The sequence below is a fragment of the Trachurus trachurus genome (genome assembly GCF_905171665.1).
Source record: "Trachurus trachurus genome assembly, chromosome: 23".
Classification (NCBI taxonomy): Eukaryota; Metazoa; Chordata; class Actinopteri; order Carangiformes; family Carangidae; genus Trachurus; species Trachurus trachurus.
The window spans coordinates 20,158,166-20,176,246 of NC_139912.1; the positions used below are offsets into that span (position 1 = coordinate 20,158,166).

The window sequence follows — 18,081 nt, forward strand, 5'->3', positions numbered from 1 at the left end:
GGCCGAATGGTGAACTGATACAAGATCTCACTGTAATACAGAATGACTGTTCATGAGTATGGTGCAGTATCATCACCCGGCTGTACTAGTTTCACTTTAAGGAAAACTGCTGAGGACACCAGAGCAAATTTCCCAGCACATGTGAGTGAGTGACACCATCAACTTTTATGTGGATGATTGCTCAATGTCCGTGTCTTCAGTGGCCACGACAGCTGCATACCAGTTGGAAGGGCTTCAGCAGATCAAGTGGATCAACAACAGCAGGGCAGTGTTGAAGTCCACTGACATGGAAAAAGGGCTAAGAAGGAAAAGACTTGGACTTGGACTCAGAGACAGACTTCCTCAAGATCCCAATCCAGGAAAGCCCATCAACAAGACAGGGCATCTTTTCCATGGTCAGCTCAGTGTATGAACTCATCAGACTGGAACAAAGCAGGGCCCAGTGGAGGAGGCTGAGTACCTCCTTACATGCAGCAGATGGATTCATGGCCCAGACCTTCTTCTCAAAAATGAAGGAGAGAACACGGACGGACTGCAGCAAACCAGGTGATGACCTGTTTCTCTTATATGGGACATGGTAAAAGCGGAAAGTCTCAATTGCATGGTTTCACCAGTTGAGAAAGCTGTCGCAGATATTGAGTCGAAAGAGAAGAGAAATACAAGCTTTTGTGTCCAGTAGTGAACTTGATACTATTCAACAGAAGAACAAAGGAGATGGTCAGATGCTGTCCACTGAAGATGTTGACACAGCAGAAAAGGCTTTGTTGGGTTCTGCTGGTTGTAAAGGTTCTCTGATTAAATATTTTGTCTGAACAAGGGGAACATCTGGAGAGAAGAAAGGTAGTCCCATTTACAAACGTGATCCAGCACGGTAGCTTTTGAGGATGGGAGGAAGATTAAGCAAAGCATGCTTAGAAACATCTAGTCATTCTTGGTGAAGATCATCACATCTCCACTCTGATTTTACATCACATCCATGAGCAACTAGGAGGTTGTGGAAGAAATAACCTTCTTCAGACTACAACAGAAGTATTGGATCACCAACCACAATACTGCTGCCACAAATGTTATCTCCTCTGCTGTCTCCAGATGTTATAGGGGAAAGATGGGTGAACAGAAGTTGTCAGAGCTGCCTGAAGAAAGACCTAACCTCCCGCCATTAAGAAATGTGGATGTGGATTATTTTGGTCCATTTTAAGTAGGTAGACTGCAATCTCATCAAATGCTGTTGGGATATCTTCACTTGAATGGAAGGAGAGGGAGTAATCATTAGACACAAGTTCTTGCATTCATGCACAACACGGATTTTTTTTTTAAATTCTGCCTAAACTCTGTTTTACATACTTCTCCTATCAAAGAAATATAAATAAAGCCAAAAGTAAAAAAACATTACAACTTTACGACAAGCCCACAAGCAAATAACATGAAACTCTTTATGGCATATCAACACAATGAATCACAATGCACTCGTGTTAATGATTCAACCAAGTTGAGACAAAACTGGCAGTGATGAAAATGATATCAGAGATTAGATAGACACAACCCACTACGCAGGGAGCAAAGGTTCTCAGAGGGATCCATCTCCAGAATCTTTCAGCGCTACACGCGGATCAGATCGCACCCCCAAGGTGTGAGGATGGCGACTTCTAGGAAAAAGTATGTGGTGGCCAGAAATGTGTACTCCGAGGACAGCTTTGATGAAGATCACAAAAAAATATACAGGGCCCGTAAGACCATCTGTGGCCATGTCAAAGAGTATCTGAAGTAAGTGGCTCCTGGTTACACAGAGACACAGAGAGGATTGTGGTCTTTGAGTTTTACACTCTTTGTGCTTGTGTACAGATGTGATTCAAAACGCGCCAAGAATGCCGTACTGTCTTTTCTGCCCATCATTGGCTGGCTGAGGATCTACAGAGTGAGAGAGTGGCTGCTGGGCGACGTGGTGTCTGGGATCAGCACCGGACTGGTGGCCATCATGCAAGGTGAGGAATGAATGGAAACTCCTGTTATTGGAGGTGCATTCAAGGCAACTCATATTGATTGATCAAATACTGAATTATTAACTGCTGTTATGTTACAGCTCTTTGTGACAGCAGCCAAATTTCCAGTGTAAGATTCTAAGCTTCAGTATCCTTGTGTGGGATAAATAAACAGTTCTGTATTGGTAGGCTACACAATCTATTGCTATCAGTAACAACAAATTAGATTACATCTGTATTTCTGGTTTGTTTTTCAGCATCAATTTTCAACTGAGTCTTTATGTATTGTTTGTTTACATATAGATATGAAGAGCCCTAGTGAACGTGAAACTCATATCTAGCACTTTGGTTTATGGTCATGATTCCTATAAAACCAATTACATTCACTTCCGCCTTTTTTGTACTTTGTATTTGTACTACTGGTACTCATCAAAAGTTAGCAAATCAACAACATAACACACTAAAGTCAGGTCATGAACGTGATAAAACATTCAATCTGCTGGACAGCAGCATTTTAGCTTAGTCATGCCAACATTATTTAGCTTCAAGTGCCACAGTGCCTTTAACTGACTACAGTCTCAGAGATGCTCATATGGTTTAACATTGTTTTTGTCGATGTTAATGTCTCCAGCATGTTATCTCCCATTTTCTTTTTGTTCTTAGCTGTTCCCTGAATAGGCTAATAACTCAGCTGGTGAAAGAGCTTCCTCTTGAGTCGTGTAACTTAGCAGTCAATTTCCAAAATGCCCTTTATGTGAAAAAAAAAGTTATTTTTTGGTAAACTCTCATCATCATTTGTTTTCTCCCTAGTTATTTTACATTAAACCTGTATACTATTGTTTCCAACATCAAGCTTGTGTTTTTTTATGGTCTTGTACAGGACTGGCTTTCTCTCTACTGGCCTCGCTGCCCCCAATTTACGGACTCTACACGGCTTTCTTCCCCATGCTCACATACTTCGTCTTTGGTACATCAAGACATATATCTGTAGGTATGTCACCCAGTCCTTTTGACAAGTGAAACAGGAGCTTGATTTTCTGAAACCTGCAAGGAAATCTCAGAAGAAGAGAGAAGTAAGAGATTGTATTACCTAACTTGGTTTTGAATTGAACTTTCCACAGCTTTCCTGGAGTAATAAAAACACTTTTCCATCTGTAAACTTGGAACATATCACTGTTGATCTTATCCTTATGTTGATCTTATCCTTTTTGTAGATAAGCTGATATGATGATCGCCTTTAACAGCATTCTCTCCACCCACCCACCCATGCCCTTGTCCTTGTAGGGTCCTTCCCTGTCCTGAGCCTGATGGTCGGTGCCGTGGTGGACACCCTGGTGCCGCAGGATGGAGAACCAGCAAATATCACAGGCTTTGAGAATCTGACCCCGGAGCAGCAGAGGGTCATGGTGGCCTCCTCTATGACCTTCCTCATGGGGATTTTCCAGGTAGACTTGACTCTGTTGCTGCCGATCGGGAGCGTACCTATGTTCCCCGGGTCCTATGTTCCCCTATCGGTGAAGATAGGACCCTCTTTTTGAAAATCTGTCCTATGTTCCCCGTTTTTACCAAAAAGGGTCCTATGTTCCCCGTTTTACCAAAAAGGGTCCTATGTTCCCCGGTCGCAATACATACTGGGGAACATGGCAAGGGCAAGGCAATTTTATTTGTATAGCCCGTTTTTACAAACAGTTTGTCTCAAAGGGCTTTACATGGCATCGTAGCAACATCCTCTGCCCTTAGACCCTCACATCGACTGAGGAAAAGCTCCATGGAAAACCCTTTTAACAGGGAAAAATCGGAGAAACCTCAGGGTGAGCAACAGAGGAGGGATCCCTCACCCAGAACGGACAGACGTGCAATAGATGTTGTTACAGACAACATAGGACCCTTTTTTTGAAAAAGGATCTTATGTTCCCCACTGTTACCGGGGAACATAGGACCTTTTTTTTTTTTTTTTTAAAAAGGGTCCTTTGTTCCCCACTGTTGCTGGTCGATGGACTCTCTCTACTTATCTGGACTCTGGCCTGTCTAGCCTCTACCTGGTCTTTTTACTAAACTTAACCAACTCCTTTCTTTATTGCCTAAACCCAACCAATGGGACAATTAGCCTACACTTCTCACTCAAGTCACAACTCAACTTCTCACTCACAAATAGTCACTCACAACTCCTCTTCCAGGTATGGGTACAAAAATTGCATGTTCCCGGGGTCCTTTTGGGGAAAAGCGGGGAACATAGAACCCTTTTTCTAAAAAAGGGTTCTATGTTCCCCGGTCTGGACACAAAGGGGAACATAGGACCCTTTTGGGGAAAAACGGGGAAGATAGGACCCTTTTTTAGAAAAAGGGTCCCATGTTCCCCGGTCCCATACAAAGTGGGGAACATATAGGACCCGGGGAACATAGGGATGATCCCCTGCCGATCTACATGTTGTGCTGTGAGGCGTTCTCTCACCAGGTGTGTGTTCTGTTCCATGCAGCTGGCCATGGGTCTTCTGCAGGTGGGCTTCATCGTTGTGTACCTGTCAGACACCCTGGTGTCCGGCTTCACCACAGCAGCTGCTGTCCACATCCTGGTGTCCCAGCTCAAGTTTGTGTTGGGACTGACTGTTCCAGGCATCAGCGGCATACTCTCTATCATATATGTAAGTCCAACATGTGACAGCTTTCTCAATGTTTTCATGATCCAGGCAGTATGAGTCAATAAGGGAGACAGTGGATGGACAACAGGAACCAGGGATTACTACAACTAGAGACACATCTGCTGACTTCAGCTCCTATACACCTATTGGCACCACACTAATGCATTTATTTGTTTTTTAACTTTAGTTAAAGAGAAGTTCAGTACCATTCTCATTTGTGGGCAGTAAATATGAAGCAGTTACTTAGTTGATTATCTATTAGCACAAATACTGGAAACAGGGTAAACAGCCAGGCTAGAGCAACCAATAGTTTGTCTCCTTGTGAAAGCGTCCAACACTTGTTCAAGCTGACAGGTAGTTGGTCATCATGTTTATAGATACACACAATAAGCTATTGTAATGGTGTTAAATGTCCCTAATACTTTTTCTCTATAAGTTCTATGGTGCAAAGAATTTATACCACAAACGCACAACTACACAGATAAGAGAGAGTTTTCAGTTCTATAGTTTTTTTTTTTTCATGATTTCATGTTTGGTCATTGAATTTTCCCATCTTGAACTGAAATGTGAAACTCTCATTGTAAGTCATGTGGTGATGAAATACGTTTGCTTCTTTGACATAGACCCTGGAGCATATCTTTGGTCAGATCACCGCTACCAACATCTGTGACTTGGTCACGTCCATAGTGATCATGGTGGTGGTGTTCATTGTGAAGGAGCTGAATGACAAATACAAAGCCAAGCTGCCGGTGCCAATCCCCATAGAGGTTATCATGGTGAGGGCAAGCTATGACACTACTGATATGTCATAGCATGTGTAATACACTGTAATGAATGACTATCTATTCTATGTATGGAAATTATTTCACATATTGATAATATGTTTACATTATGGCTAAGCCTGTGAGTATACTGTATGTTGGTCTTTTAAACAGTATGGCCACTTTCCCACAATGGGAAGATAGACGTGTTTAAAGTTATTGAGAAATTGATGAGAAAAAAAGTACATAGATTTATAACTTTAAATTGACAGTTTATTGTTGACATATATGGTTGCATCAGTGTTATATGTCCATATAGAATTTTACTATGGGTATTTCACCCATAAACCCATATGAAATATGGGTATTTCACATATGTTATGAATTTATACCATCATGTTCCCAGAGAATGTATATATGATGATATAATTTTATAGCCTCTGATAGGTAACATATAAGACAATATCAACTGAATTAGACAGTAATTGGTGATAATATGTTGCATTTCCTTATAGGAACTCTTCCAAAACATTGTGAAGATCATACAGTTCATTTCTCACCTTTGGGTTTCAGCTCATAGCAGTGCATTCACTATGATAAGTCATATTTTGAACTGAGAACAGATAACCCTCAAATACACAAGATAAGATTTCCTGTAAGTGTTTGAACACACTGATATAGGAGTGTTTCCAAAATAAAGTCTAATTAAGTCAATTATCAAAGCACACAACAAAAAAGACAACTCAGTGTTGCCACTTTGATAAATTCTCTGCTTCAAGTAAGATTTAAATTTCTATAAATGTGTTGTTTCTACCATAATGACTTGATGGCAGTTTTTCCAGAAACCTCCATGTTTCTTTCTATTCATTCAGACTGTCATAGCCTGTGGAGTGTCGTACGGCTTCGACTTCGAGGGGAAATATGATGTTGCAGTTGTTGGGCAAATGAATAGTAGGTGAGTTCCAACCTCTCCACAATCAGTGAATCTGTTTGCTGATTTATTTTTCCCATCAGGAAATTCAGAGGATTTAAATGTAGACACAATTATGTTTCAGCTCTCTGACTCCCATTGCACCTAATCTGGAGGTGTTTGAGCGGACTGCTGTGGAGGCCTTCCCTGTTGCCATAGTGGGGTTTGCTGTGGCCTTCTCCGTGGCCAAAGTCTACTCCATCAAACATGATTACACTATTGATGGCAATCAAGTGAGTTATTAATACAACCTTTCCTCGATTAAGTGGTCATGAACATTAAAAGTTGTTGCTCTGATGTTATGGTTAGGTATGAGCTATCAAATAACTTCAAAACAAGGACAACTGTCCATTATCAGAGAGGTAAATGACAGTAACCCCTCACTGTTTGATCCCAGGAGCTCATAGCGTTTGGGATTAGCAACATGTTCGGCGCCAGCTTCAGGTCGTTTGCCGCCAGCACAGCGCTCTCCAGAACAGCCGTGCAGGAGAGCTCAGGAGGCAAAACACAGGTCAGAGAACACACAGTCGCACCTCCGTGATAGTTTATCGTTTATCGTAAGCATCACTTCATACCCAGTCGTCACATTACTGTAATTATGTCATAATTTTCCTTCACTGACATCTTGAAATCAAACATTAACTCTTTTTTTTTTAACAGTTAGCAGGCTTGATCTCCGCCATGATGTCATTGATTGTAATTCTGGCACTGAGTTTCCTGCTTGAGCCACTTCCCAGGGTGAGACTTCATTCTACTGTGACTTATGGCAGCAGTTTTGTTCGTTTGGCTCAGTGTATCTTATGTGGAAATCAAGATTCATAGAAAGAAGCAGTGAAAGGCAAATGTATTTATTGATATGGTTGTTTCTGACAAATGTTTTCATATGAATTAATAGAAGGTAATAGAGAAAAAATAGAGAAATACTTCACACACACTTATTCAGTCATTCACTTCTATCCATTGTGACCTCAGTCTGTCCTGGGTGCCTTGGTGATCGTCAACCTGAAGGGCATGCTGATGCAGTTCAGAGAAATCCTGTACCTGTGGAGGAGGGACAAACTTGAATGTGTAGGTGTTCACACAAAATTTCCTTGAGTTAAATGTTTGCATTATGTCCAAATTGTCCAGCCATTAGTCACTGACTGCAACAGTCGATTATCTGTCAGTGTAAGTCAGTGAACCACGGTGTGTTTCTGCAGGTTGTGTGGGTGGGAACTTGCCTGGGTGCCACCCTGCTGGGCCTGGACATCGGTCTGGCCGTGGGCCTGGGAGTGGAGCTGCTCACTGTTGTCTTCCGGACTCAGTTGTATTAGACCATTTCATTCTTTCATTCACTGTCCAAATTATGCACAATCACCAAAAAAGTTTGTTGTCTTTTTCAAGTTTTTATACCTGTCACTCCATGTATACTATATAGTGCATTGTCTACGTAGTGATTTACTGTAATAATCTTTAAAATGTGGATACAAGTACTAATATGTGTACTCCTTTGAGCTCATTAATTTAGAAAATCCCAATAACCACTTGAAATCTCTTAGTGTAGGAAACGCCAGTCAACCAGAGAGGCATTTCCCAATTCCTAATTTGGATTGAATATCAAATTATTCTAATTATTTATATACTGACAAAGGCAAGGTTTTTGTCATCTTTACCTGTTGTTCCCATGTAGAGCAACTTCTTGACACTGGGGTCATACCACATAATGATGATCTGAAAGACCAAATAATTAATTATAATAGTAATAATCCTTTTTTTTTTTTTAAAGTGATGATTTATCTTAATGCTTTTTACCCTCTGACTTACACAGACCAATATTATTGTGATGTAAAATCCTCTTCATGTCCCTCCAGTCCGCGCTGCTCTGTCTTGGCTAACATCCCTGGGACAGACTTCTACAGGGATCGCAAAGATTACCTAAATGTAAATACATTAAACCACACACTCTGCTGTTGTAACTATATTTGAATATTACTGGCGAGTTTGTTGTTCCTATATTCTGATGAGTGTTGTAATGTTTTCCCAAGGTTTTCTTTTAATGTCATTGTTGTGCTGTGAATTCTTTGTTTGATCCTGATGCTTTTCTTCCTCAGATAAATGAACCAGAGGGAGTTAAAGTCTTCAGGATACCCTCTCCTCTCTTCTTCGCCAATATAGAGTTCTTCAGACAAAAGCTTGTAGAAGCTGTATGTAAAACTTTTGTTTAGTAATTCTCAATATGTGAATGTGTATGACGTGAACGTGGCATCAACACTTGTTTCTTTCAGGTTGGATTTAACCCCTTGAGAGTTTTGAGGAAGAGGAACAAGGCTGTCAGGAAAATCAAGAAACTATTGGAGGAAAAGGGTGATCACATTACAGGGGTGAGACGTGACGCTGCCACAAACTCGAGCGCGGAAAGTATGATTCACACTCAGAATTGTTCTCTTTAAAAACCCCTTTAAGCCCACTTTCATTCGTTTGCCCGACAGAGTGGTTTCGCAGATATGTTTATCAAAACAACTGATGAGACCGACGTGAATACGGAGGAGTTAGATCTGCCCACTGACCTCAGGGGCCTTCCTTTCCGGATGAACTGGAACGCCGAGCTTCCCGCTAACATCAGCGTTCCCAGAGTGGACCTCCACAGCCTGATCCTGGACTTCTCTGCCGTCTCCTTCCTGGACGTCTCTGCCATGAAAGGACTCAAAATGGTAAAAAAAAAAAAAAAAAGGAAGAAAAAGAATAAGGGCTTTTCAGTTGCATACAGTGCTACCGGCTACTGCACTGTCATAAAACTGTCTTTATCTGACTGTACAGATAAAATGCAAATAATCTCTAATCACTGATACTGGCTGCAGCCCTTCTTATATGAAGCAGGAAATGTTTATGCTACCAGTATCTGGACACAGTTTAGTCCCAGTAGTTCACCACTGATGGAGGAGGTATTTTACTCTTCTCCTGTGTTTTACATATGTGAAAGGTTCAATGATTATATATCTGAAAATCATTTTTTTTTAAATGCCACAGTGTAGTTTTCCATCTCCTCTCTCAGGACCTCTAGTAACAGCAGGTTGGTGCCAGCCAATCAGAAGAGAGAAGGCTCTGAGCCTCACAGTATTCACAGTGCTCATATAGAATCAGACACAGACCTGCTTTATTGTTGAAAAGACTTATTATAATAACCTGTAATTCCAGAATAGTAAAAGTAGCAATTTATTTATGTGATAATACCAGGAAAATGCTTCTTTAATCTTCAAACAGTGTTAAAGGGATAGTTCAACATTTGGCAAATTGGCCCATTGCCATAATCCCTATAGTTTTAGGAGTAGGTTGGTTACCTTTAATTGTCGGTGCAAGCTGTTTTTAGAACGGCGGAGCAGAGTCGTGAGCTGCTCAGAGCTACGCTACGGAGGCTAATGGGATTTCTTGGTTTCCCTCATCAAACTCATCAAATACACAATCCTCGCAGACAAGTTGTGACCTGCACATTCACCACGCTATGAGATAACAACAGAACGTTACGAGACGGAGTTGTTTTCGAGGAAAATTCATGCAAAACTGCTGATGCGCGTTCCTGTCGGAGGCAGTTTTTCGGCAAGCAGTCTCTGAATTGAAACAAACTGAAACAACTCTGTCTCGTAACATTCCGTTATTATCTCATAGCGTGGTGAATGTGCAGGTCACAAGCGTTTTGGAGTTGTTGGATTGTGTATTTGATGAGCTTGATGAGGGAAACCAAGAAATCCCATTAGCTTCCGTAGCGTAGCTCTGAGCAGCTTGCGGTTCTGCTCCACCGTTCTAAAAGTAGCTTGCACCAACAATTACAGGTAACGAACCTACTGCTATGACTATAGGGATTATGGCAATGGGCCAATTTGCCAAAATGTTGAACTATCCCTTTAAATTATCAATGAGGTGGAGGTAGTTTAAAAACAAGTACGGTCGATGGCCAAAAGGACTTCATGACCCTAAGATAAATCTGAGGGGTTGAAAGAAAGGTTGAGATTTTTGGGTGAAATATTGGATAATTTTTAAATCTTTCACACATTGAAAAGTTTTGAAGTAGAAAATAAAGTACAAGAATCTTCATTTGTTCTTACAGTAAATGTACTCTGTTACCGTCCATGGCTGTAGCACAGTAAAAGACAGACGACGAGTAAACAGTGGCAGAGATCTGTTGGATGATAGTCAGATAATCATCTACACAGGAACATAATAAAACGGTGAGACAGTAGCTGCCATGGTTCTGTAATATATTTAAATCCTCTGTTTATTGCTCCTTATCACCACAGGCGCTCAAAGAGTTCATCCGAATCGATGTGGATGTTTACATTGTGGCGTGTGATGGTGAGTTTCATCAATGTTTCTCATCATAGAATCAGTGATGACACTTATTATGTCTCACTATGTCTTACCTGTGCAAACCTATAACTCACTTCTCGGACAGTTCAGTAGGTAAGGCAGGTCATCAACCAGTCATAGGGTTGGCATGTGAATAGGTAAATGAGAGGGAAATAATTCTACAGCTCATATACAAAGTAAATACAGCCTCTGTGTGTTGACAGCGTACCTCCTGGAAAAACTGCACACGTGTGCGTTCTTTGACGATGAGGTCCTGACCTCCATGTTCTTCCCGAGCCTTCACGACGCCATGTTGCACGTGCTTGACAAACAGGAAGACAAAAGTAAAGGCTGGGTGGTAAGATGAACTCTTTTGTGTGTTACACTAAACTACAGTTACAGTACATCATCCTGTGGTCTCGCAGGAACAGGGCAGAAACTACAGATAAATATGAAGAGTATCACTTCTTCTGAATGCAGCAGGATTCGTGAAATCAGGATGTGGTGAAAGCAGAATGAAAACCACCACACAGCAGATATGAACTCTGTACACTCATCTTGGGTCTCTGACAGTAATCTAATGTGGAATCAGCAGTTATTAATGCTGCGCTAATTGTCTCTTCTTCTTTTTGTTGACAGATAACAGATACACAACTCTAGAAGAGCAACATCCGCTCATGAGAAGGAGCATCAATTTGCAGATGATACTGAAATACTGTTTACACTGAGCCATTTATCAATATTCACACAGTATATTGTCTGTTTAAGTGAAGGAAGAATTTAATTTGGTTACAGATCTTTGTTAGTCTATCTTCTTTTTCTTATTGAAACTGTCACTTAAATATTTCAGGGAACAAAATAAGAACATTTGTAGCTCCAACTTTTCTCTGTATTGTCATTTAATGTTCGTCCATGTCGGTCTGTGATTTCATTTTAGTGTTGACAATTAGGGAAACCCTCAGGTTTCTCCAATTTTTCCCTGTTAAAAGGGTTTACGGGATTTTTTCCTCAGTCGATGTGAGGATCTAAGGGCAGAGGATGTTGTTATGATGCCATGTAAAACTGTTTGTAAAAATGGGCTATACAAATAAAATTGCCTTGCCTTGCCATATGTACACTCAACCCTCCATTTGTAAATACTGGTTAAATAAAGCAGCTGGAACACATCTTAAATACTCCAATTGTGTTGCATTGGAAACCAAGAGTGGTTTAACAGCCTCGATTAAAAAAAAAAACACACAAAACCAGAGTTTTCCATCTTGCATTACAAATTGCAAACTTTAAAAAATGCACCTTCTCAATATGCGTTTACAAGTAGACCAAGATGTGTTAATACCTGCCTCTTTCAGTTCATGCTACCTCCCTGTTTATCCAGACTGATACAAAATCTAGTCATTGTTGGTGTATGAAGTCTTAAATGTTGGCTAAAAAGTGCTTTGTGTGGTCACACTGACCTTCTCCTGATAAACCAACACTGAGGCATCGTGCCCACCAGAGAGAGGTGGACAGACAACCTGAAAATAAGACGCCTCCAGTTCTGACTGTTGATGTGAGACATGGACAGGGGATGGACAAAGGCTTTTTCCAGATGTCCATACTAGTTTTCTAAAGATGTCCATTCGATGTATGATTTCACCTACATTAACAAAAACGTTTAATTTGATAGTATAAATGTTTAAACTACTACTACTGAACAAGAATAAAACAAAGGTGAGGTGGAAATCTACTGTTAAAAATTTATTGAGACATAGTTAACATCTTTCATTGTACAGTATATATGCATGAATTTGGTTGACATATATACAGAAATATAAGCTTTTTAAAAAAAGGGACATTCTTGTTCTCAGAGTCTGTAGTATGTTCAGTGGGATGTTCAGTACAGTTAACTAAAATGTGTACCACATACGCACTTGCCTCTGGGCAGTTTTATCAAAATGAATTACCTACATCCTGTAACCCTGAGGTTTACTATCACATTATTTAGACAAGTGGTGAGGAACAGAATGACACAGAGCGGCGCCCATCCATTCAGTTGGCAGTTTACTGATAGTACGGCCGGTAGCGGCCCTGATCTGGATGATGTGGTCCAGGCATCTGGCCCTGAGGGGGGGGGCCTTGCATTCGTGGGGGTGGGGGCCCTCTCGGGGCGGGCCACATCCCAGGACTGAGCCCTCCTGGCTGGTTGAACGGGGGACTGAGAGTGCCCTGGTCCTCGGGGAACTGCTGCATGGAGTTGGGGTTGTAGTGATGGGGCGGGGGGGCGTTGACGGGGGGGCCGCTGTGTTGCGGTGGAGGTCCTGGGGGCGGGTGGTTCATATAGGGGGGGATCTGGCCCATAATGTGCCCGGGCGGTGGAGTGATGGGTGGGGGGGCCGTGGACATGGGGGGAGGCGGGGCCTGGTTGTACACCATGTGTGGCGTCCCGGAGCCTTGGGGGGGATGCTGCATGGGGTGGTTGATGGGAGGAGGGGGCGGAGGCGGGGGGCCAAAGTGCTGTGGTGGCGCCATCATGTGGTGAGAGTGGGACACCACCGGTGGCTGGCCGGGGTAGTCCCCCGGGTGGTGAGGGGGGGGCTGCCCGGGCCCCGGTCCGCCAGAGTGGGGCTCCCGGGAGGAAGAGGAGTCGTCTTGGATCGGCACGGTGATGAGATTGCTGTGCTTGCGGGTCGTTACCGTGGAGATGCGGAATGTCTCAGGCCCGAGAGAGGACGTCGGGGGCGGGGCCTCGTGAGCGGAGGGTGGCGGCGGCTGGCTGTAGGGGTCGTGGCTGCCGTGCTGCAGCGGGTTGGGGAGGTGGACGTGGTTCTTGGGCAGGTGGGGCGGAGGCACGCGGAAGCGCTCCGACACGTCGGACGACGGCGCCATGTGCACCGACTCCTGGCGGCCCGCCGACGACTTGGCCGCCCTCAGGTGGCGGTGGTTGACGTGGGCCTGCAGGTCGCGCTGGGACAGGTAGGTGCGCTTGCATCCCGGCACCACGCTGCACATGTACAGCTGGCCGCGCTGGCACTGCTCGATGCGCTGCACCGGGTCCGTGCAGTTGTACAGGGTGAGGCTGAACACAGGGACAAAGGGTTAGAGGCAGGAAGCAGGAGAGCGGCGGCTACGATGCTGAACACTGCACTCGGGCTGCAACTAACCATTAGTCTCATTATCGATTAATCTGTCGATTATTTAAACGATTAATCGATTAGTTGTTTGGTCAATAAAATGTTAAAAAATGCTGAAAAATATCAATCAATGTTTTTCAAAGCACAAGATGACCTCAAATGTCTTGTTTTGTCCACAAACAAAAGAGATACTCTGTCTTTTCTTTTCTTAAAAAAAAAAAACTACCCAAACTGATTATTCAATTATCAAAATAGTTGCTGATTAATTTAATAACCGATTATTGTGCGATTAATCAATTAATTGTTGCAGCTCTACACTGCACCTCCCTCTGAGTATAATGTTGTTGCAGCAGGTTCAGTGCAATAATAATGAAATCGAAAAAGGTGGCTCTAGTTGTCTCACCCTGGGCACATTTTCTCTCCTTTCTTCTCATGAAGCAAAGCACAGTCATAGCAGAAAACGTGTTTACAGGGGATCTGAGGAGGAAAGAGCTGCAGAGTTAGACATCAGCTGTTCTGTTAAAAAAAAGGAAAAAAAGTGCAGATAACAGTCAGATTGACAAAGTACATACCATCCGTCCATACAGCTGGATAGGGAGACCACACTTATCACAGAAGTGAATTGGGACTTCATCCCTTTCTCCGATCAAATGTAACTATTGGGAAAGTATCACAAAGTTAGAATCACAAATACAAATTTATTATAACACCCCCTAATACTAAGAACATAATCAATACACTTTTCATGTATCATTATACTTCACATCTTAACCTGTGTATTCCCAACAAAACTGTTCAAACTAGTTTGAAGGTGCAGCTCCTCTTACGGTGTGCCAGGCAGTGATAATGAATGTGTCTGTGTTTACTATCAGCATGAAGATACAGACAGGTGTGCTGAGTGTCTTGGCCTGGTTATCCAGTGGGATGTACCTTATAGTCCCAAAATAGTTGCTGTGGAAATCTCCTCTGAGTGGCAAACACATCACCAGCTTTGGCACCACAATCAAACCTGTCCTCCTGCTTGAAGCCAAAGTTATCTGTGAAAAGAAAAGACACGAGTGTTAAAGATCGAAGGTAATTAAAGTGAATAGAAGCAGGAAGACGTTCAAAGTCAAACTCCCAAAGCAGTACTGCATGTCTTTGGTAGATGTGGTCCAAATGTGGTTTATTCATGATGACAGATATCTCTAAAATATCAACCAATTGAACATTGTTTGAGCAGGTAAAAATAAAACTCCTCACGTCAATCTACGCAAAACAATGTAAGCAAAAACGTGAATAGAACCTTAATATTAAATTACTGCCTTTTACTGCAATTTTTGCAGTACCATAATCTTTTTTTAAAGGTCATGGTCCTCTGCTGTTCATGGCTGACCTTATGTTAGAGGAAAGCAAGACTTCCAGTAACAACTAATCGTGTGAGAGTCTACTATATTTGCCATAGGTAATTCTGTGGTGTCCTCTGGTGGTAAAAGCTTAAACTACACAATGTTGTCATGTTGTGTCCTATATAGAAATGTTAAGAATTACATGTTAAGAAATTTATACTGTTTTTTTGTAATTCACTACACACCAACCAGAGTAAGGCCCAGGGAATCCCAAGTAAAGTACCCTTTTGGTACAACAGGCAAACAACACACAATTTTATCATTTTTCTGTCAAGTCTAAACATCTTTTTGACTTTTGGCAGATCAGTGAAAATACAGTGGGAAATAAGACATGAGATCAAACTTTTGACCCTCATCAGCACTGACTCAGAGATACCCACAACACTATTTTGGCTGCTGTCTCAGATTAGACTTCCTGGGTTTGTCATCGCCTCTGTCAGTGTCAGCAAAAAACATGCGCCTTTACAACTTGTTAGTGTTATTGATTATAATTCCTATATAGCCATTATGATTTTTGTCATGTAACAGCTGTCTTTTCACTTACTTTATTAATCCCGCTTGATTCTTCAATCAAGGAAAACAAGAAACCAAATGTAAAATTAATGAAAAAAGATATGGCATTAGGAGTAAATAACTTCTATTGCCCACTTTAAACAGCTGTCATATTTGAGGATGCACACTGTCACACACATCAACTAAGAATGTGCTTCATAGGATAACTATCTTCAAATGCAGTTCTAGGAGGGACTGCAACATGCGCCTACCGTTTTCTCCACCCTCACTTTTAGATGGCCTGCTGACGGGTCTCTGTGTGCGCGGTGGAGGTTTGCTCCTTAGGGGCTGCTTGTTCAAGAGTTTGATGGGGATTCGTCTTCGAACATCTGGGCCACCCAAATTCCCAGAGCCGTCGCTTCCTTGAAGATCATTGTCTGTAGAGAAAAGAAGGTACAGTTACACTTTGAGTAATCTTTGTAAATGATGAGCACAGATCTGGAATGATGTAAGAAAGAGCTGAGGTGCTGCAAAATGAGGGATTTCTCATGGCAATAGCAGTCAAACTAATATAATGTACCATAACTCATATGGATTGGAGACATGATCATTGACATAAACATGATCATCATTTTTAAAAGTAGTGTATAGGAAAAGATGCATGAAGTCAGCATTTGTAAAAGCACTGTAGCAGGGCGTGTAGCAGTGGCCTGCTTATTCACAATGTTTAAAATTATATTACACACTAGTATGGCACCTTCTATCAACGTTTAGGTAACCAGCGGAGTTTACATTATCTAAATCCATCTGGTACGGACTTAAATGTACTGTTTCTGGAGAAGAGCCTATGAAGCAACGTCAGACTTTCACATCCCTGCCAATATTTTGATGTCATGCTCTCAGTTATGACAGCCATCGCAACATCTCAGCTAGCTCAGTTAGCATCATGCTAACACTGCTCAGGTAGCATTCGCGCCCCAACTCAGTAGCAGCTCTCGGTTACGCCTCCTAACATACGGAAAATGTATCGCTCTGCATTCAATATCACAGCTGCACAAACATAGCTGCAACACGGCATGTGTCCCCGTGGGTTTCTACAAGACTCAATGTTGACTCGTGGTGAACAGAAGTGATTTAGCTTTATTCCAGCGCTAGCCAGCTTCTCTAGCTAGCCTGGACCGTGCTAGCTTTAACGCTGCCCCGGCAGATAACGGGAAACCGTAGCGAACCCGTACACTGAAAGAGTGGTGTGTGGTTATCTGAGGAGATGTTACAACAGCAGCTGTAAATGCATATCCACGTATATGAGGTAAAAGAAGAAGTTTGCTAACGCCGTCCTTACTGGGCATTTTCCTTACCGCTTTGGTCCATGATCCAACGAGTGAACACAATGCATTGTGGGACGGAACAGGCGAGGAGGAGAGGAAGTGAGGAGAGAGAGAAGGAAACGAGCGAGGAAGGAAAAATAGTGAGGAAGCAAGAGTGAGATGAGAGGCAAGAAGTTAAGTCAGGAATTAAATAAACAAATATTTAGGATATAATGTAGAAAGAAGAGGCGACATCTTAATTTTGTGCAAAGACAATGCGTTTGGGACATGAGTTAAATTGATGCCAGGGTAATACAGCCACCCTGCAATAAGTTGCATCTATAGGTACCTTATTCAGATTTGGTTTAAAGTTTTTTTTTTAATTCTTTAAATATGTTTTTTTTTTAATTCTTTTTTATTGTATATTACTGATGATATTATGGTGATATAGACCTCTCTTTGGGACAAAGATGGTTTAGGGTGTCTTAAATAAACTATATCTTAAAATCATAGTAAAATCTATCTATCTATCTATCTATCTATCTATCTATCTATCTATCTATCTATCTATCTATCTATCTATCTATCTATGACAATAGATGGTGTATTGGCTTATGAAGTTCCCCTTATATTGTATGTTAATGGGGTACATAAATGACACAAAATTACAAAGTGAATTATTCAGAAAAGTAGTAATATCTGATTTTAAACTTCTTGCTATTAAACAAAAATACCTATGTACAGGCATTCCAACTTAATCCTGTATCGCACTTTGTTTACTTTAGTTTAGACTCAAAATATGAAACCAGTTAAAGACTAAACCAGACTTCATTGTTCGGTAGGGGCCCCAATGAAGCGTTAAGAAAGAAAGTGTTGTCTTTAGTGTAAGTACCTAGCTGACGTCAACTTTGATCACTTGAAATCACGCCATCGATCTGCAGGGCTGACGACTAGGGCAAAAAGTTTGATTGTGCGAACCAGAAAGTCTGGTCTGACTGTTTTACACCAACGTATACGTCGTTTGGTATGTACTATTGACATCACATGAAACCTTATAAACGTATAATAAATATGAGTTAAGACTTAAATCTCCAATGTTAGTTTAAATGGATGTA

The 18,081-nt window shown here is 41.8% G+C and overlaps 2 protein-coding genes across 3 annotated transcripts; one reads left to right on the top strand and one right to left on the bottom strand.

Annotated features, from left to right (window-relative positions):
* Window positions 1–1,636: 1,636 nt before the first annotated feature.
* Window positions 1,637–11,417, top strand: LOC311006962 (chloride anion exchanger-like; the record flags this gene model as incomplete). The annotated part of the gene is made up of 19 exons (XM_084000028.1): window positions 1,637–1,764; window positions 1,843–1,982; window positions 2,860–2,970; window positions 3,264–3,424; window positions 4,457–4,621; window positions 5,242–5,394; window positions 6,252–6,334; window positions 6,435–6,582; window positions 6,747–6,860; window positions 7,010–7,087; window positions 7,322–7,417; window positions 7,549–7,655; window positions 8,200–8,269; window positions 8,440–8,532; window positions 8,614–8,709; window positions 8,818–9,039; window positions 10,621–10,675; window positions 10,894–11,027; window positions 11,309–11,417. The coding sequence occupies 19 exons, from the start codon at window positions 1,637–1,639 to the stop codon at window positions 11,327–11,329; spliced, it is 2,175 nt and encodes a 724-aa protein (XP_083856154.1). The 3' UTR covers window positions 11,330–11,417.
* A 976-nt stretch (window positions 11,418–12,393) lies between these two features.
* On the bottom strand, window positions 12,394–17,075 carry cbll1 (Cbl proto-oncogene-like 1, E3 ubiquitin protein ligase). 2 transcript variants are annotated; one of them, XM_083999209.1, is made up of 6 exons: window positions 17,018–17,075; window positions 15,950–16,096; window positions 14,710–14,816; window positions 14,352–14,435; window positions 14,183–14,256; window positions 12,394–13,724 (listed from the first exon to the last, which is right to left on the bottom strand). In XM_083999209.1, the coding sequence occupies exons 1-6, from the start codon at window positions 17,028–17,030 to the stop codon at window positions 12,710–12,712; spliced, it is 1,440 nt and encodes a 479-aa protein (XP_083855335.1). In that variant the 5' UTR covers window positions 17,031–17,075; the 3' UTR covers window positions 12,394–12,709. The 2 variants fall into 2 exon arrangements, with proteins under 2 accessions (XP_083855335.1, XP_083855334.1); XM_083999208.1 differs by having other exon boundaries at window positions 15,932–16,096.
* Between the last annotated feature and the right edge of the window lie 1,006 nt (window positions 17,076–18,081).

Bases quoted from the DNA above. Each gene is read 5' to 3' on its own strand.
- cbll1 (XM_083999208.1), bottom strand. The intron at 14,817-15,931 runs GTAGGCGCATGT...TTCTTTTCACAG, and splicing joins AAGTGAGGGTGGAGAAAACG to ATAACTTTGGCTTCAAGCAG. The intron at 14,257-14,351 runs GTATGTACTTTG...TTTCCTCCTCAG, and splicing joins TCCAGCTGTATGGACGGATG to ATCCCCTGTAAACACGTTTT.